The sequence below is a fragment of the Nomascus leucogenys genome, chromosome 22a (assembly GCF_006542625.1).
Source record: "Nomascus leucogenys isolate Asia chromosome 22a, Asia_NLE_v1, whole genome shotgun sequence".
In the NCBI taxonomy this organism is placed as follows: Eukaryota; Metazoa; Chordata; class Mammalia; order Primates; family Hylobatidae; genus Nomascus; species Nomascus leucogenys.
The window spans coordinates 5,554,775-5,574,340 of record NC_044402.1 but is presented as its reverse complement, the minus strand read 5'-3'; the positions used below and the strand labels follow the sequence as shown (position 1 = coordinate 5,574,340).

The following is a 19,566-nucleotide window of genomic DNA, read 5'->3' as shown; positions in this document are numbered from 1 at the left end:
ATTTGGAACCTGGTCTCTGCAGATGTTTTTAGTTAAGATGAGGTCATACTAGAGTAGGGTGGGCCCTTAATCCCATATGACTGGTGCCCTTATACAAAGAGAAGACATGGAGACACAGACACACAGAAGGCAGCAAGAGATGGTGGCAGCGATCGGAGTGATGCGCTTGTGAGCCTAGGGAGCCAAGGATTGCCAGCCGCCCCCAGAAGCTTGGAAGAAGCAGGGAACAGTTCGTCCCTCAGAGCCCCCAGAAGGAACAAACCCTGCCTGCAGCTGGAGTGTGGCCCTCAGAACTCCCAGAAGACACTTGGCTATTGTTTAGCCACAGTGTGTGGTGTTTTGTTACAGCAGCCCTAGGTGAAGGATGCAATCTCCAGGATCACTGTCAAGGGAAGACAGCAAAGAACAGAACAGTCAGGACCTCGGCCACACTTTGTGGGGGGTGCAGATGTCCCTCCGCCACTCCATGCTGGCACTTGCCCAAGATGTGTTGGATGCCCTCTGGGAACTGGAGACTGTCCTTGACTCAGGAGGAGAGGCTGGACCCGGAAGGAGGTTTTCCTCTTCACTGCACAAGCCTGGGTTCTGGTAGTATTTTTAGTTTTTAGCACCTTCATATGTCACTTATTCCAAATAAATTCAAATCAGAGGCTGGGCGCAGTGGCTCACACCTGTAATCCCAGCACTTTGGGAGGCTCAGGTGGGTGGATCACTTGAGGTCAGGAGTTTTGAGACCAGCCTGGTCAACATGGTGAAACCCTGTCTCTAATAAAAATAGAAACATTAGCCAGGTGTGGTGGCGCACGCCTGTAATCCTAGTTACTCGGAGGCTGAGGCAGGAGAATCACTTGAACCTGGGAGGTAGAGGTTGCAGTGAGCTGAGAGAGCACCACTGCACTCCAGCCTGGGCAACAGAGCAAGACTCCATCTCAAAAAAAAAAAAAAGTTCAAATCAGGGAGAAAAGAAAATGTAAAATAAATTCATTAAAAACAACAACTCCACTCCCTGCCTAGCAGATGTGTTGGTCATGTGAGGCCGCTGAACTGGGAAGTGGGAGGGAGCTGGAAGCCCCCCACCCCTTCAACCTTGCTCCTTGCCGCACCACCCCTCACTTCTGAAGGGCTGGCCTGTCTGTGTGCTGTCCCCAGAGGGCAGATAGCCGCAGGGTTCGTGGAGAAGCCCCACGGTGAGCAGGGCTGGAGAAAGGTTTGTGCTCAAATCAGTTCCTGACAAGGGTCACATGGGGGCCTTTCCAGAGAGTGCAGGTGTGTGGAGAGATCCAGGGTGATGGGGACCACAGCCGCAGGCCACACTCAAGCTGCCCTGAGGTTCAGCCACCCAGGCCTAGAGAGGCAAAGGGGCTGCCACAGCTGGACATGGAGGAGCTAAGGAAGGGGTCCCTCTCTGTGCCCATGGCCAGGGTGTGTCCCCCACCCCTGGGAGCTTCCCCTGGTTTATTTCAGAGTAAAGAGAAGTGAGAGAGGCCAGGAGACCCCAGGGGTCAACAGCCAGCTTCCTCCCCGCCTCCTGCCTCCCTGTAAAGCCCAACTTCACAGGCTAGCACTAGGATTAAACAGGCACATGAATGGGGGCCCCTCCCGGACTCTCCCTCGTCAGTGGGCAGAGTTTCTTGGCTCAGCAGCTGGGAGGGAGAACCTCCAGGGCTGGTGGCTGCAGAGGCTCAGGATGCCAAGGGCTGACTCCAGGAGGCTGAACAGAACTGCAGGTGAGGTGGGCAGTGAGACCCCCGCATCACACCTTTGGCAAAGCTCCAGGATGCCCTCTTCCAGGAAGCCCTCTCTGACCTCCTAGGCTGGGTTAAGTACAATTGTGCCCAAGTTGCCCAGGTGGCTGAAATGGTCAGCTCCACTCAGACCTCCCCTCTTCCAGGAAGCTGTTTTTGGGACACGCCCTGCCCCTGCTGCCCCGCCCGCCAGTGCCCCTCACCACAGGCCTCTTTCTCATTGCTGGGATGATGATAGCAGAGGGGCATCTGCTGAATGGCCAGGCTGCACCAGCGTGTTCATAAGCTTTACATTCCAATCCTCGAGCCCTTCATTAGCTTGCCTTGCAGATGAGAAAACAGGCTCTCAGATGTATCCGCGACTGCCCAGGTCACATGGCCAAGGCTGCTGTCAGGATCCACATCCCTGAGCTGGCCCCTTCGACTCCAGGGCAAGGGTGCTGAATGAAGCCCTTTCCTCCACCATATGCAAAGGCAGCCTCACCACTTAAAAAACAAAGAACACTTTATTCCCTTGACAGTTTCTGTACAGCGACGCCAGGCTGTGCAAAGCCCAGTGTCATCCTCACTGAGCACATTCCCCAGGACGCCTGGTGCGGCACTCTTCTGCCCCAGGCCCCAACTAGCTACCCCTGTGCCCACTAGCGGGCCCTGTGCCTTCATAGGGATGAAGCCCTGGCACTGAGAATGCCTGGGAGGCACTGTTTACTGGGGAGCAGAGGGACTGACCTTTGGCTTCTTTGTGGCTGGAGGTGTTCCAGCCCTGGTGAGGGGGGGTCCCATACTGTTCTCTGCTGAGCCCTCTGCACACCTTGGGGGATCCTGGCTGGCGGTGGTAGGTGGGCCAGAGACTCAGCTGTCCATCAGCTGGCCATGTCCCCATTTTACGGACAGGCAGCCTGAGGCCCAGAGGTGGAAGGATTTCTCCTTTTCTCCTTGCCACAGCTGCGTCACACTTGAACTGTCGAGACCTCCACCGCTGGCCTGTTTGCTCCCCACCCTAGTCCCGTAGGCTGATATGGTGCCTCCAACAGACTCCATGGCTTCCCAGAGGGTGCAGGGTCCCCAGTTCACCCTCCAGCAGGAGTGGCAGCAGCTGGGGTACCCCTAGCAGTGGCATGTGGAGAAGCTGGGGTATGCAGAGTATCCAGTTCTGTGACACCAGGAGGCACACCAAGTTTTCCTGTCCCTAACACAGACCAGAGGGGTGGCCCACCACCCTCCCGGGTGGAGGATGTGTGGAGTGCAGGTCCCTGGGTGGCCCCTTGGTTGGCCATCAGAGACCCCCAGGAGCCAGCCTGCAGGGCAGGAGCACAATGGCGTGGCCAGGATCCGGGAAAGGGGCTGGAGTGTCTGCCTCAGTTTCCAGGATAATGGTGCAATGGCCTCGGCCAGGCCAGGTGCCGGCTGCTGCTGGGAATAATCTCTGACCTTCGTGACTCTACAGCGTGGGTATGAGGGTCCTTATTTCATAGATGAGAATACTGAGGCAAGTGAAGTTCTTGGCCAAAACTACCCAGCTTATCAGCAAAATTCAGCCCAAGTCTGATAGACTCCACAGCCCCCAGCATCCGAGCAGGAAGCAGGGCAATCGACTCAGGGGCCAATTTATGTCCCGGGTTTCTGAGAAGGAGCCCTGGGGAAGGAGGGCGGGGTGAGCGTCACAGGCTGGAGGGCTGCGCCAGGGAAGGCCCCGCAGGGGAAGCGGGCACAGCCTCGCCCTCAGGCCCGGCCTCCTCGCCGCGCGCATAGGTGAGCACCACGGTGACGGTGGCGAAGGTGGCAGCGTTGACGGGGAAGGCGCGCAGCAGCGTGGACGCCAGCCCCCGCGTGAAGACGCGCCAGCCCTCGGCGCGGTAGCTCTGGTGCACGCAGTCCAGGATGCCGCGGTAGCGCGGGGCGCCCCGCAGTCCGTCCGCCTGCAGCCGCGACTTGACCACGTCCACAGGGTAGGTCGAGAGCCAGGACATGATGCCCGACGTACCGCCCGCCAACAGCAGCTTGGGCACCAGCAGGCGGTCGCCCGGCTCGCAGCTCAGCGCCCGCGTGAGAGCGTCATAGGTGAGGAAGTAGACGCCGAAGCTGGGCGTCTCACGCAGCAGCGTGGACACCATGCCCCGGTTGACGCCACGCAGACCCTCGTGCCCGTAGATCTGCACGAGGCAGTCCAGCGAGCCCTTGTAGGTGCGCGCTAGGCCCGTGTCCTGCAGCTGCAGCCGCGTCTTGGCGAGCTCCATGGGGCAGCAGATGACGCACTGGATGGCGCCCGCCGCCGCACCTGCCAGGAACTGGTTGAGCGGCGAGTCGTGGCCCAGGGCCCGAAGGGTGTTGCCCTGCACCCCGAACACCAGCGCGTTGATGAAGGTGAGCCCCATGAGTGGTGACCCCAGGCCCTTGTACAGGCCCAGCACCTGCGGGGACAGAGACGCCATCAGAGCCGGCAACGCGCACCTCCCGGGCCCTCCACGCGGAAGGGGGTCGGGGGATGGCAGCCCCAGCCCACCCCAGGGGCTCCTGAGGACCAAGCAGAATTTCGTTAGAACCTAGGTCCTGACTGGCCTCCTGGCCGTCCTGACACCTTCCTTCCTGGCTCTCTGGTCTGGGGTGGTGGCAGCCCGGAAGCTAGTTCCCCATCCTGTGCCTCCCGAGCCCCACCAGCCCAGGCCACTCACGCTCTCTTGCTTGATGATGGACTTGAAGCAGTGCAACGTCCCACGGTACTGAGGCTTCTCCATGCTCTGGACCTGAAGCCGCACCTGGAAGGAGAGCGTCCAGTGAGAGGCAGGAAGGCAGGGCCAGGGCACCCAGCTCCCGGGTCTGGCGCTCGGGCTGCCTGGGAGGGTCTCCCAAGGAGGCCGGGCACTCAGGCAGTCTAAGACTTTTGTAATTCCAGGGCAGGGCGGGCCGGGTATCTATGCCTTCTCAGGATGGGGTGCCAGTAGGCAAACGGCTACAGGGAGAGGCTGCTGGAGACAGGGTAGGGGGTCCCCAAGAGCTCAGACCAGTTGCGGTTAAGCCTCTTGTGTACACTATGGCTGCAGAGTGCATTGCCGGTGGGGCATGAAGGGCCTCCTGAGACCGGCCTGTTCTCCAGGTGATGCTTGTCATACTGCTGAGTGAGCGGCCCATGTCCCAGACTAGGCTGAAGGGCCCCTGCCCTAATGTCCCATCAGAGACTGGCTTCGAGGCAATAGGCACAAAAAGTGATAAGCCTGGCCAGGTGCAGTGGCTCACGCCTGTAATCCCAACACTTTGGGAGGCCGAGGTGGGTGGATCACTTGAGGTCAGGAGTTCAAGACCAGCCTGGCCAACATGGCAAAATCGTGTCTGTAAAAAAAATTAGCCTAGCGTGGTGGCATACGCCTGTAATCCCAGCTACTCAGGAGGCTGAGGTGGGAGAATTGCTTGAACCCGTGAGGCAGAGGATGCAGTGACGTCATGCCACTGCACTCCAGCCTGGGCGAGAAAGGAACACTCCGTCTCAATAAATAAATAAAAACAAAAGCAATGACCTTGGCTCCAGGAGCTCCTGCCTGGTCTCTGCCAGTAGCCTCTCGTGAGAACAGCAGTTATGAGTTTATAATAGAGTGGTGGCAAGAGAACAGCCAACAACCTCCTTGGGGACCCACGTCAGCAGCTCTGGGGCCTGGGACGCTGGTCAGGCCCCGCCGCCTCCCAGCCCAGTGGCCCAGAACCTCTTCCATGTCAAAGCACTCTTTGTTGCCTATGAGCTTATCGCTCAATAGGAGGCTCAGAGTTGCAGAGCAGGGGGTGGGAGTAAACTAGGTCAAGTCACATTCTCAGGGGCTGGTTCCCTAGGTCTGACTCAGAAATGATCATTCTTACAGCCAGGGCCACACAACCTTCGGTACTAGGCAGCATGGGACAGGGGAGGGCTTCACACTCAATTATCTCGGCATTGGGACAACTGCCCCCATTTCCAAGATGGGAAGACTGAGGCTCAGAGATGTTTAACAACTTGGCCAAAGCTGTCCTCTCCAGGGACATGAGCAGCTGTGTTGGTCAGAGTGAGGGTGGGAGGGAGTGCTGGCAAGGGAGAGCCCTCACCGGGAAGAGCCAGGCTTCTGCCCGGATTCTGGAACCTTTTCCAATTCTCTCCACCAGAATAGGTGGGCCCTCTATTGGTGAATGCACTTACAAAAAATGTTTTGTTAGGAAACAAGTACCATCTCAGCACCCCCAGGACCTCAACAGCTGGAAGCCAATGCTTCAAGACTGGCCCGAAGCACCCCTCCCACCCTGGAGGCCCAGTTCTTGGCCAGCACCTTGATGCGAGGTTTGCTGCTTTCCCTTCAATGTTCTGGGGTCTCTGGGGGGATCTCTCTGTTCCTCCTGCAGCCCCAACACTGGCACTAAGAGGCCTGTGTGAGTACAACTGATGTGACATGGAGCTGTCCCTTCCCAGGTTGGATACTCAATGCCACCTGGGTAGTGTTGTGAAGTCTTTGCAGGTCACAGACACTGGTGAATGCCCAAGTCCAGCCGGCTGGGGAATGTCAGGCTTAGGTCAACTCAGCTTGTCCCACCAACGTGGGCAGAGGCCTCTCCCCACTTTGTTTCTGACCCCTCAGTACCCCTCAGTCTGTGACGAGCCCTCGCTCTCTGGGAGAGGAACTGTGGCCCAGTGTCCCAAGTCTTGTCATCTACAGCTCAGGCTCTTAAAATCTTGGGGTGCCAGGCTCTCCTTTGAGGATTGATGGGAATGGACCCACCCCTGAGAAACTAGTCATTTGGACACAAGTTTAGGAAGCTCCCAGCTCCCCATAGGGCCGAGAGACCCCCACATGAGGACCCCCAATCCAGAGGGGGCTGATTGTTTTTGACCAGTCCGAGCCCCCACCCCAGGACCTGTGCTGAGCCCAGGCTTGCCTCACACCCTCCCTGTCCCCTGCTACGGAGGGAACTCTGGGGTAGGGGAGATGGGCATGACAGGGTGGGGTCCAGGCTGGGGTCGGGTTCACCTGGTCTGTACTTACTAGCGCTCTCCAGGGTGAGGCTTACGCCCATCTACAACAAAGTTACACTTTTGCTATGGATGGAGACAGCCCCTAGCTCAGAAAGTAAAGGCGGTTAAAGCAACAAAATTTCAACATGACATCCAGGCGCGGAGCCCCCACAGCCAGCCCCCACCCACCCTCCCCATCCCATGCCCAGGGATGGCCGGTCACCCCTCATCACAGTTCAAGACGACTGCTCCCTGATTATTGTTGTGTCCAAGGAAGCAGGACAGAAAACTCCCTTCATGCAGAAACATGTGTGAAGGCCGTGTGCTTCAGGACGGTGGCTGTGGTTCTGGGCGCTATAGAGGAGATCCAGATCTTGGATTATTTCAGTCCCAAGGGCCTGGGGGAATAAACTGTGACTGTCCCAGCCATGAGATAGTCTGTGGCCATGTGACAGTACGGACTGACACAGACTCGGGTAGCCCCTGATGATTCTAGGGTACAGCTGCAGTTATATTCAACCAGGCAAAAGGGACCCGTGGTGTTGGAAGTGAGGACAGTGGGCCAGGCCTGTCATCCCAGCACTTCAGGAGGCCAAGGCAGGAGGATCACTTGAGCCCAGGAGTTTCAGACTAGCTGGGCAACATATCAAGACCCCATCTCTACTAATAACTTAAAAAAAAAATGAGCTAGGCATGGTGGTGTGTGCCTGTAGTTTCAGCTACTTGAGAGGCTGCAGTGAGAGGATTGCTTGAGCCTGGGAAATCAAGGCTGCAGTGGGCTATGATTGCACCATTGCACTCCACCTGGGGTGACAGAGCAAGACCATGTCTCAAAAAAAAGGAGGAAGTTAGGCCAGTGGAAGCCTCAGAAGAAAGGGAGGGAGGAGTTGATAGGAGCAGGAGGGAAGACTTCCAGAGGGCTGGCCATGTTCTGTTTCTCCTGGGTGGCAGCTCCCCACACATGTGTTTTGCAATGACTTGTACACCTAGGATGTGTGCACTTTCTTTCTTTTTTTTTTTTTTTGAGACGGAGTCTCATTCTGTTGCCCAGGCTGGAGTGTAGTGATGCGATCTTGGCTCACTGCAAGCTCCGCCTCCCGGGTTCACGCCATTCTCCTGCCTCAGCCTCCCAAGTAGCTGGGACTACAGGCACCCACCACCACGCCCGGCTAATTTTTTGTATGTTTAGTAGAGACAGAGTTTCACTGTGTTAGCCAGGATGGTCTTGATCTCCTGACCTTGGGATCCACCCGCCTCGGCCTCCAGAAGTGCTGGGATTACAGGCGTGAGCCACTTGCCTGGCCAGATGTGTGCACTTTCTATATGTGCTGGACCTCAACTAAAAACAAACAGTAGCCAGGCGTGGTGGCACGTGCCTGTAATTCCAGCTACCCGGGGGGTTGGGGGGCGGGAACTGAGGCAGGAGAATCACTTGAACCCAGGAGGAGGAAGTTGCAGTGAGCCAAGGTCGCGCCACTGCACTCCAGCCTGAGTGACAGGCACAGACTCCGTCTCAAAGAAAAACAGTTCAGCTTTTTAAGGTAGGTATGTCCAGATGTGATACTGCTGGAGCGACAGTGGCAAAAAAAAAAAAAAAAAAAAAAAGGATCACATATAGATCTTCTCAAAGACCACCCTCCAGACGCGGGGAAGGAGGGTCTGGGGAGTAAAACCTCACGGGCTGGAGAAACTCCCGTCCCTGCGTCACTTCAGGGGTGCTGCTCGCGGGCTCAGTGGCTCAGGACGGCGGAGCACCAGGACGAAAGTGCTCCCAGGCCTGGCCGGGCATGGTGGCTCACGCCTGTAATCCCAGCACTTTGGGAGGCCGAGGCGGGCAGATCACAAGGTCAGGAGATCGAGACCATCCTGGCTAACATGGTGAAACCCTGTCTCTACCAAAAAAAGTACAAAAAATTAGCCGGGTGTGGTGGCAGGCGCCTGTAGTCCCAGCTACTTGGGAGGCTGAGGCAGGAGAATGGCGTGAACCCGGGAGGCGGAGCTTGCTGTGAGCCAAGACCGCGCCATTGCACTCCAGCCTGTGCGACTGAGCGAGACTCTGTCTCAAAAAAAAAAAAAGAAAGTGCTCCCAGGCCTGCCAGGGGCTGCCTGAGGGGGCCAGGCAGGAGCCCAGCAGGTCTGGCCGATTCATAGCTCAGAGAGCCCAGGCCTCCACGGAGCTGGAAAGAGGAAGTGAATGTGAAGCACTTCTTGGCTGCAAGAGACATTCACAACACATGACCACGAGATATAAACACAGTGCAACGTGGACACTGCCAGGCTGTCCTGGGCTGCTCTGGCCTGGGGGAGGCTTCACGGGTGGCCTGGCTAGGCAGCGCGTGGGCATGGCTGGGGCCGGGGGCTGTGTGGGCAGGCTCTGCACAGCCTCACTCTCGGCAGGCAGGTGCAGCAAACGTGGGGCCGCTGCCTGCCAAGAAAGCCTGGCCCTTCAGCCTCCTCCCCAAATTGGCCCACAGTGGATAGAAGAGTTGTGCTTTTCAGAGCTAGTATTTAATCCAACATAAATTATGCTGTTGGGCACTGGCACGATGACAACGTTTGAGCCCAAAGATACAGGGACCTGCCCAAGGTCATGCAGAAAACCGGCTGGCAGAGGGACCCGGACCTGCACAAGGCCCAGGAACAGAGCTTTTTAAGGTCACAGCCAATGCATAAGGCCGGGCCCTCACTCTTGTGCTGGATGCAACTCAGCCCTATGGTAAGTCACTGTCTCTGCCAACACACACCTGGGCTCACTAGAAAAGGAGACCAGAAGCCTCCCTCAAACCTAGCTCAGGGTGCACATCCTGCCTTGCCATCAGCTGTGCCTTCCCTCAGTGGGAAGAGGGGCCACATGTAGCGTTGCCAACAAGCACGAGGCTGGTCTGGTGCGCGCCACTCACAGCTTGCCCTGGGGCCCAGGGAAAAGGGCGAAGAAGGGCCCCACTGGGCTACTTTCAGGACATACAGCCCAACCACAAGTGGAGGGTGGGGATTTATTTGAGAATTTCCAGCTGGAGGACATAGATTTCCTTGGTTTCTGTTCTGGGGGGTCTGAGAACCTGGAAGTCCGGTTCATGGAGGTGTGGGGTGTTATCAAGGAACCGGCTAACAGGGCCCTTCCCTCAGGCCCCCAGGCACGTGGGAAACCATCACTCGGATTCTCTGTAAGGATGATCACCACTCCGTGAAGATCATGTTCATGGGAGATACGAGTTTTTTTTTTTTTTTTTTTTGTATTTTCTCTCTGAGCTTTTCTTTCTTTCAAGGAACTGTTTGGGGGAATTCTGCATGGGAACGATGTGGGTGCCCCTTGCTCTGGGTGGGAGAAAACCTCAGCACCTCGGTCCCAGCTGGCCAAGCTCAGGATGGACTTGGCCACGAACCCAGCTTGTGGATCAGCCCCAGCTGGGAGATGCCAGGACAAAGCAGCGAGGAAGGTTCAACCCGGCCTGGTGTAAAAGCAGCTGCCCACCTGGGGCTGTACACGGAAACAGGCTTCCAGCCACCCCAACCCTGTGAGCCTCTCTCCAATGTATGCGCCGAGGAAAAAAAAGCAGCGATGAGACTCACCTTGACTGTGTCAAACGGGTGTCCCACAAGCACGCCTGCCACACCTGGAGGAGGAGAGGGGGACTTGTGACCCACATACCTCAGAAACACAGTGCAGAGTGCTGGGCAGGAGGGGGTTCTGACAAGGAAGACTGGCAGGAGCTGCTGCCAGGGAAAGGACATTGACCAAGCACCTGTGGGTGCAGCAGGCAGATCCCATGAACCCCTGGAATCCTCACGTCCAGTGTGGGGGTACGCATGTGACATCACAAGGCCAAGCCAGCATCTGTCCCACTCAGCGCTGGTGTCTCATCTGCGGGCTGCTGCTCTCCACGGATGACTGGTCTGGGTGGCTGACAGCAGAAGTTGTCCCCTGGGAGGCTACACACACTATTTCTGGGATGTCCCACTAATCCAAACACCTGACATGGGCAGGAGGCTCCAGGGATGTTGGACTTTGGGGTCAGACCCTCCCCAGATTTGAATTTTCCCCCTGCCGCTCATCAGCCTGGCATGCTCACAAATGACTCTGTCTCTGGGCCTCACTCTCCTTACCTGTAAAGGTTTACCTCCCTCCCCCAGGGTGGCCATGGAGACCGAACAGGGTAATGGCCCCTTGGGAGTGACGACCCCAGGTCCTGATGCACTGGCTGACACCTCCGTCCCCTTCCCTGAGTGGGAGCCACCTTGAGCCCAGGGAGACAGCTTGTGACTGTGGGGTCATCCTTGGTTATTGTTTCAGGTCCTGCCAAAAATCCAGCCCCTCTTGAAGGACAAAGGTTCACTCCGCCAAAATGGCTCACAAACACTTCTCAAGAGTCCTAAACGCTGTGCAGGTGGTAACCATCTCTGAGTCTTGCCACCACTGTGAGTAAGGCAGCCTCATTACCCATTTCACAGGAGAAACAGGCTCAGTGAGGTCAGGTAACTGACTCTGACTCCCATGTTCCTCTCCTGGAGTTTCACGTGGACATCTGTTCAAGCTCTCCCTTTACTGCCAGTAATGTTTATGTATAATTAACACAGCTGGCATCTGCTGAGTAACAAACTAACATTACAACCCATTCTTACTCTTCCACTTAATGCCTGTGGCAGTTACTATGCATCTCCATAAATTGAACTTTGTATCTTTACCTCACGTCCTCTCCATCCTTTAATACTTTGGACCTGGACAAGTGTGGTGACTCACGCCTGTAATCCCAGCACTGAGAGAGGCCAAGGTGGGCGGATCACTTGAGGTCAGGAGTTCAAAACCAGCCTGGCCAACATGGTGAAACTCCGTCTCTCCTAAAAATACAAAAATTAGCCGGGTGTGGTGGTAGGTGCCTGTAGTTCCAGCTACTCAGGAGGCTGAGGTGGAAGAATTGCTTGAACCCAGGAGGCAGAGGTTGCAGTGAGCTGAGATCGCGCTACTGCACTCCAGTGACCCACAGAGCGAGACTCTGTTTCAAAAAAAAAAAAAAAAAAAAACTTTGGACCCTAATACCCACTTGATACTAACTTTAACTTTGCCAATTCTGCTTTCTCTTTGGTTACATGTGACTGGTATGGTTTTGTCCAACTTGTAATTTTGGTGTTTTTGTTTTTTGAGACAAGATCTCACTCTGTCACCCAAACTGGAGTGCAGTGGCATAATCTTGGCTCACTGCAACCTCCACCTCCTGGGCTCAAGCGACCCTCCTGCCTTAGCCTCCCAAGTAGCTGAGACAACAGGCATGAGCTACCACACCCAGCTAATTTTTGTAATTTTGGCAGAGACGGGTCTTGCCATGCTGCCCAGGCTGGGTTCAAGAAAACGCAAACTCCTGGGTTCAAAAAAACCCAAGCCTCCCAAAGTGCTGGGATTACAGACGTGAGCCACCGTGCCCAATGTGTAGTTTTGAACCTTTTCTTACTAACTTGTTTTTAGATGTTTGTTGTAAGCAACTATAACTGGATTTTGTTTTCTAACCCAGTCTAAAGCAGTCTGATTTTGCTGGAACAACTGAGGGATCTGCCATTTTTATGCCACTTTATTTTATGTAAATGGTTTATTTTACTCCCTTTTGCATATTTTTGATGGTTTGGGAAAAATTACTATTTATTCCCTTTCTTTTTTTGAGAGTCTCACTCTGTCACCCAGGCTGGAATGCAATGGTGCGATCTCGGTTCACTGAAACCTCCACCTCCCAGGTTCAAGTGATTTTTGTGTTTCAGCCTCCCAAACAGCTGGAACTACAGGTTCCTGCCACCACGCCCGGCTAATTTTTGTATTTTCAGTAGAGGCGGGGTTTCGCCATGTTGGCCAGGCTGGTCTTGAACTCCTGACCTCAAGTGAGCCACCTGCCTCGGCCTCCCAGAGTGCTGGGATTACAGGCTTGAGCCACCAAGCTTGGCCCAAAATCTATTTCTTTTTTTTTTTTTTTTGAGATAGTCTTGCTCTGTCACCGACGCTGGAGTGCAATGGTGCGATCTCGGCTCACTGCAACCTCTGTCTCCCGGGTTTAGGTGATTCTCCTGCCTCAGCCTCCTGTGTAGCTGGGACTACAGGTGCGCACCACCACACCCAGTTAATTTTTGTATTTTTAGAGATGGGGTTTCACCATGTTGGCCAGGAGGGTCTCAATCTCTTGACCTCGTGATCCACCCATCTCAGCCTCCCAAATTGCTGGGATTACAGGTGTAAGTCACCAAGCCTGGCTCAAAATCTATTTCTTAATCTGGCTGGGGAACAGTATGAACGCTCTGGTGGAGAATCCTGGGCCCAGGCCAGCCTTGTTCCTCTGGCTTTCAGTGCTGCAGATGAGAAATCTGCTGCCAATTTTTTTTTTTTTTTTTCTCCTTTGTCAATGATTTATTTATTCTGGGGGAGGTCGCTGAGATTTTATCTGTGGATTTCAAGAATGTCACCAGGAGATGCCAAGGGTGTGTCTTTTTCTTTAAAGTAACCCTGCCTGGTGCTCTATCAACACTTTCACTGTGCAGACTCATGCCTCTTCTGATCAGGGAAAATTTCCACTATTATTTATTCATCATATTAATCATCTCCAGACCTGTTCCTTCTTCCTCCAGAGCCTCTAACATTCACAGGTGGATGAAGAAGCAACCACCAAGCCTACCTTTTCTTTCGTGACTTCCATTTGGGAGACTTCCATTTGGGAGTTTTCTGGGAGGCCTCTGTATCCTGGAAACAGGAAATCCATCCTCTTTTCCACTTCAGCTTTTTAATTTTCTAAATCTGAAAATCCTAGTTCTAGAACCTCTTTTCTTGGGAAGTTTCTGGATTTCCCTGGGTTTTGGAAACTGAACACTTGCCCAGGATGTGCCACTGGACTTTACTTCTCCCTCCAGCGGGCGGCCCCTCGAGGCCCCTCCATGTCGCCTGAAGCTAGGTCCAGCTGTGGGGTCCCCTTCCTGTGGGTGCATGGTCACGCCTCTGGCCCCAGACCTGCCCAGGTGACAGCAACAGCAACAGGGCAAGGGAGGGAGAGGGCAGAAAGACCCTTACGCCACTTGCCTCTGGTGGGAGGCCCCACTCAAGTCTCCCAGGAGAGGCACTGGTTCCCACTTTCTCTTCTGACTTGTTTCAGCACCCGTCGGCGAGGGGCTTGGTCTCCTTCACCCCAAAGAACCCATCCTCAGGAACAGCGTGGGCTGTGGGGCTGGCCTCCATTGGAGGAGCCTCCTCACCACCTTCCTGAGCGCACGAGGAGGCCTCCAGTCACACCAGCAGAAGCAGAACCCTGTCTCCCAACTCCAAAGCCACCGTCTACTGTCCTCCCTAAGCTAGGCTCCGGGGGCAATCCCCACCCAACAGTCCTCAGGGCTGGGCGGGGTGGGGAGGAACCACTGTCCTGGGGATGGCTGGTAGCAGAGGTGGTGGAAAGAGGCACCCCTCCCTCTCGGGGTTTACCTCTCCTCCCGGGTTCTCCCACTCCCTGGCTGAGCTTTTCTCTCTGTGCCTGTTTCTGTCCATCTAGAGCCCAGTGTCTATGTGGCCTCAAGATTTGGGTTGATCCCCCAGTAGGGGAGAGGGGGAGGCATTCCAAACCTTCCACCATGCAAGGCCCCAAGGATGCTGTCAGTCAAGATGCGGGCCCCGCCTCCCTGAGAAGTTAAAACACGCAACCCACACTAGGCGAATAGTAGGGGGTGGACAGTCCCCCTCCCCGGCCACCAAGGAGAAGCACTGGCATTATCTGCCCTGAGCCTGTAGGTTGGGGACACCCCAAGAAAGAGCCAGGCAGGGGCTGCTGGGGTACAGGTCCCAAGGTGGGGTGCCTCTGGGCAGGCTGTCAGTGTGACCCCAGCTGTGCCAGGGACCTGGAGTCTGGGACACAGTCAGTTCACTGTCCTGAGGGCCCACCTCAGCACCCTGGAGGAAGGGGGAGAGAGGACTGCATCAGAGGCCAGACTGCGTCCTCTGGCCATCAGAGGAGCACATGGTGTGACTTTGCTCTAGTACCCCCACCTCTCTGGGCCAAGGTTTCTCCGATGAGACCAGGAGTGAGCCCCCAGGTGACTTCTGTCCTTGTCCACCTAGGAGGCTCAGGCTTACGCTTGCAGAGCCTTAGCTGGGTGGCCATTATGTGCCTGGGGGTTGCACGAAAAGCAGGGCCTGGGGGCAGGGGGGTGGCCTGTGCCCCAGTGCTACAGCACCAGACAGTGCCAGTCCTTGACCCACAAACCTGGGGCAGGGGGCATGGATATAATCTCTCCCAGGTGGGCCTATGAGGATGGACAGCGAAGGACATTCCAGGCAAGGAGGCCTGCGCGAGCGAAGTGCAGAGGAGACCACAGATGTGCCGGGAGGCGCCAAGCAGGCCTGCCTTCAGGGGAAGTGTTCCTGCCCCAAACCCCGGTGTTTCCAGGAGAGCAGCACCGACGGTAGAGCCACTGCAGAAGGAACTCTGACCATCCGGGGAAAGAATCCCCACTCCCCAAAGGCTGGAAGGAGGTGTTGGCCTGGGGACAGCCCCTCACCCCCACCTGCTGGAGCTGGTAGTCGGTGGGGAGCAAGGGTGGAGCAAACAGCGAGATCACAAGCGGGAGGGGAAGGTGAGAATGGAATCCGCAGAGGACACGCCCCCTCTGTCTCCAGGGCACCCAGCGCTAGGGACAAACTCCCCAGCGATTAGCAGCAAACTCTGGGCTTTGCGCCCCGCAGCTTCCGACTAGGTAACCGACCGGGAAGTTCTAACTCCCTTCAGCGCACATCACCTCCCCAACACACTCCCTTTTCAACGAGTCCCTCGCCCAAGAAGCAGGCTCCGACGCCACAGGTTTAAATACTTAAGGCCACCGCTAGCCACTCTTCCGCCAGGGCTCTCAGCGCTAGCCGGGAGCTGAGGGTTTACTCGAGCCAAACTGAAGTAGATGAAGAGCGGAGAACAAGGGCAGGTGCTGGGAGAAAAGTGGGACCAAACAGGGATAACCGGCCGGCCCTCTCTGCAACTCCCGCCGCCAACCACCCTCCCCCGCCCCCGATATCTAACCTAGCCTCCCGATGAATCCTGGTGAATAAATTAACCCTCAAGGTAAAAGCAGAGAAGCCAGAGGCCCAACAGGGAAGGCCGTGCCCGATGCCCACGGTCGGGGCACGGGAGAGCCTGGACTGCACGCCCGCCCGGGCCCTTCCGAGGACAACTGCATGGGAGGAACCCCAGAGCCGCGACTGCGCCTCGGAGAAGGTGCCCCACACCGGCTCGCCCGACCCACTCACCACCCCCCTTCTGCCCCCAACAGCTCACAAAACCGCGTAGGAAGGGGCGGCGTTCCAAGGCGTGACTCGGAGCCAGAGCGGTTCAGTGCCCTCCAAGGCCAGCCGAGTAGGGGGTCGGCCCCGTAGCCCCAATCCCGCTGGACGGCTGCGCGGGACCGGGTGGAGTCAGCCCCGAAATATACGGCCGGGGGAGGGGACCCTGCTCCCAGTGCGCAACGGATGGGGATGGGGGAGGGGAGGGAGATGAGCCCGAGACCTCAGCGCGGGGGGGCAGTGGGGCATCCTCCCGGCAGTCCTGGCCTCCGCCTAGCCACGGTGCTGCCCCGGCGCCCCAGACCTCCCGTCCGAGCGTGCCCAGAGAGAATAAAGACACCTGCCCTCGCGGACAGCCCGGGCCAGAAGACAATTTACGCCCACGAGAGCCGCCCGAGGCAAGAGAACTGTGGTCCCCATTCGCAGGCGCGGCGACCCCCGCTAGCGGTAAGCCGCGAGGCCAGGGCGTGCTGGTGGGCCGACCTCCCTCCCCGGACGCCTCGCCCCGGCCCGGCCCGCCGCCTCCTTACCCCCCGCGCATCCAGCCAAAAAGTCCAGCGCCATGGCCGGGTCCCCGGCGAGGCCGCCTTTCCTCCTCGTCCTCCCCCTGAGGCCCCTCGCCGGGCTGAGCGCCGTCGGGGTCCCTGAGCTCGCGGTGCCGGGGCTGGGTCTGGCCGCCCCTCCTGGCGCGGAGCCCGGGCAGGCGCGGTCAGGGATCGTGGGGACGGCGGCAGCGGCGAGGCCCGCGCTGGTCCCTCGGCGGTGGCGGACTCGCTGGATCCCCTCCTGCCCGCGGTCCCTCACCTCGGGCCGCGCGCCCCGCCCCTCGTGCCTGCCGGCAGCGCCCGGGCGGGGGCGCCGAGCGAGGCCAATGGGCGGGCGCGGCGCGGACAACACCCCGGGCACTGCGTTTCGCCGCCGCGCCTCATTGGCCGGGCGTGCGCGGGAGGGCGGGGCGCGGGGGACGTGGTGGGCGCGCGGGCGGGGCGCGGGGGCGCCTCAGACAAAGAGCGCGCTGGGTGCGCAGGTCCGGCGGGAGGGGACGCGCGGGGCGGCGGGTTTGGGCAGAGGACCCCCGGGAGTACGCGGGGTGGCTCTGTTCTGGACCGGACCGGGAACCGGACCCTGGGTTCGGGGTTCGGAGCCCAGCGCCGCCGCAGAACCTCAGCGCCTTCGCCTGTGCCGTGCGGACCCTGCCGCGATAACGGCCGTGGAGCGCCGGGACTTTCCGAGGCCCGCAGGCTGGGACGCCGCTAGTTGTGAAACTCCGCGAGCGGGAATCGCCCCTGGGGAGCCTCCGCCTGTCCCGCCTGCGCGCCCGCGGCGGCGGTGGCCTCCGGGGCTTCCGGCGTCCTAGCCGAACCCGCCGGGTTCTGGGGGTCGGACGCGCACGGGCGCTTCCGGCGGGGCCTGAGGCTGGGATTTGGGCGGAGAGCAAGGAACCTTAAAAGGGAAAGGGGCCATGGGGCAAAGAGCGCACCAGGCCTTCGGGCGACAGCTCCTTCCCGAGGACTGCGGGTTGCGGGAGCCACGGAAGGTTGTGGAGGGAGGGAGGTTCCTGGACTGGGCTGCGGAGTGGAGTCGGGCCAGATCGCAGCGCCTCTGTCAGCGGCGGCCGGACGGGTCGAGACCAGAGGGGTCGGTAGGGGCCGCGCTCAGGCGCTGAAGTCGGAGGGCCCTTGGCTCTGGGTCACCAGGGTATCCATGGGCTGCGGGGATGAATGAGAGCCGAGTCTGACTCGGCCCCCCAGGAGTCCCTGACATTCGCAGTGGCAAGGGATCGCCCTGGTCCCTGTGGAGGGTCCCAGTCGGTGACTTCCCACCAGCCCTTCCCCAGCACCAGGTTGGAGCCTGGGAGCAGGGACGGGCCAGGCGCTTTCTCTTCGCTGTAGGAGTCAGATCACAGCCTTAGGCCGGGCCCAGCTTCCTTCTTTAGGGCCTGCAGGCAAGGCCACACTGTGTGCCACGTTTCCAGGTTTAGGGTCACATGGTTCTTTTACCCAAATTCCAGTGGGTAGCTGCCTCCTGGAGGGGCAGGTCGAAAGGTTCTGTGTATTTGGTGCTAGGACACACAGGTAGGTGTTGTCAGTAGTGCAGCCTGGTGCTAGGGGCAGGGGTCCCCACTGCTCATGTTTCCTTTTAGAGTCTAAGTAGCATGTTAAGCAGAGACCCAAACCCTAGGTCTGCTGACTCCTAGTCCAGGGCTCGTGATGGCTGGTGGGCCCTGAACGAGGGGTCTGGAGGCCTGGGTTTGAATATCGCCAGCCTCTCTGACCCACCTGGGTGCCTCAGGGAGGCAGGTGTGCGGATGGGGGAGAGTGGCCCATGGGCCAGAAAAGCAGAGGTATGGGGGCCCCAAGAGAAGCCCAGACCCAAAAGGGCAGGAGCTGGCTGTGGGGCTACTCAGGTGGCTGGAGGCCTCCTGCAGACGTGGTGATTACACTGGACAACCTACATCTAGTCACTGACCTTAGGAAATGGTGTCGTTGGGATGTTGGAGGGCTCATGAGGTAAAGCACAAATCCCTGCACATCCATTCCTGGTTCCGGAGGTTTGGGAGGAAAATCCAGTACCTTAACAGCATGTGGCACCAGTGAGAAACTGATGGAAACCGATAAGGAGAAAAGCATGACCTGTTTTGCTTTGTTACTGAGAGAATGCACATGCCTTGAAAGTTATGCTTGGGGCAGGTTGCACTGAGCTCTCAGTCCCTGGGGTCCTTGGGAAGGGGCCTAGTAGCCTGGTAAACAGTAGGCACTCCATAGTTGAGCTTAGAAACCTCCTGAGGCTGGGTTCAGTGGCTCATGCCTGTAATCCCGGCACTTTGGGAGGCTGAGGCAGGAGGATCGCTTGAAGCCAGCAGTTTGAGGCCAACCTGGGCAACATAGTGAGGCCCCATCTCTTAAAAAAAATCCGCAGGATGTGGTGGCGCATGCCTGCAGGCCTGTAGTCTGTAGTTCTAGCTACTCAGGAGGCTGAGGCAGGAGGGTCGCTTGAGCCCAGGAGGTCAAGGCTGCAGTGAGCTATGATCAAACCATTGTGCTCCAGCCTGGATGACAGAGCAAGACCCTATTTCAAAAAGAAAAACCTGGCCGGGCGCGGTGGCTCACGCTTGTAATCCCAGCACTTTGGGAGGCCGAGGCAGGCGGATCACGAGGTCAGGAGATCGAGACCACGGTGAAACCCCATCTCTACTAAAAATACAAAAAATTAGCCGGGCGTGGTGGCGGGCGCCTGTAGTCCCAGCTACTCGGAGAGGCTGAGGCAGGAGAATGGTGTGAACCCGGGAGGCGGAGCTTGCAGTGAGCCGAGATTGCGCCACTGCACTCCAGCCTGGGCGATAGAGCGAGACTCCGTCTCAAAAAAAAAAAAAAAAAAGAAAAGAAAAAAAAACCTCCTTTCAGGGAGGGTCCTTTGGTGAGAGAGCTGAGGCAGGCCGTGTGAGGGCAGCTGTGGGATCCTTCCAGGCCTGGGAGATGAGGAGTGCGGGCCCTTAGCTGTGCCTTTGCAGGGAGAGCTTGGAGGGAGAGCTGGTTTGCGGGGAGGGCAGGGTTCTTGGTGTGTGTGTGTGG

The 19,566-nt window shown here is 57.7% G+C and overlaps 1 protein-coding gene across 6 annotated transcripts; it reads right to left on the bottom strand.

The window, feature by feature from the left end:
- Positions 1 to 737: 737 nt before the first annotated feature.
- On the bottom strand, positions 738 to 16,873 carry SLC25A29 (solute carrier family 25 member 29). 6 transcript variants are annotated; one of them, XM_030804145.1, is made up of 6 exons: positions 16,525 to 16,851; positions 10,282 to 10,325; positions 6,935 to 7,109; positions 5,814 to 6,814; positions 4,418 to 4,501; positions 2,233 to 4,156 (listed from the first exon to the last, which is right to left on the bottom strand). In XM_030804145.1, the coding sequence occupies exons 5-6, from the start codon at positions 4,478 to 4,480 to the stop codon at positions 3,407 to 3,409; spliced, it is 813 nt and encodes a 270-aa protein (XP_030660005.1). In that variant the 5' UTR covers positions 4,481 to 4,501; positions 5,814 to 6,814; positions 6,935 to 7,109; positions 10,282 to 10,325; positions 16,525 to 16,851; the 3' UTR covers positions 2,233 to 3,406. The 6 variants fall into 6 exon arrangements, 5 of the variants coding, with proteins under 5 accessions (XP_030660005.1, XP_030660007.1, XP_030660006.1 ...); XM_030804147.1 differs by having other exon boundaries at positions 6,032 to 6,814; XR_004028044.1 differs by lacking the exons at positions 5,814 to 6,814; positions 6,935 to 7,109 and adding an exon at positions 738 to 763 and having other exon boundaries at positions 2,475 to 4,156.
- Positions 16,874 to 19,566: the final 2,693 nt, after the last annotated feature.

Coding starts and splice junctions, on each gene's coding strand:
- SLC25A29 (XM_030804143.1), bottom strand. CDS start 16,558: ATGGCGCTGGACTTTTTGGCTGGATGCGCGGGGG. Junction 4,502..10,281: donor ACCCGTTTGACACAGTCAAG/GTGAGTCTCATC, acceptor CTCTCCTTCCAG/GTGCGGCTTCAGGTCCAGAG. Junction 4,157..4,417: donor CCATCATCAAGCAAGAGAGC/GTGAGTGGCCTG, acceptor CTGTCCCCGCAG/GTGCTGGGCCTGTACAAGGG.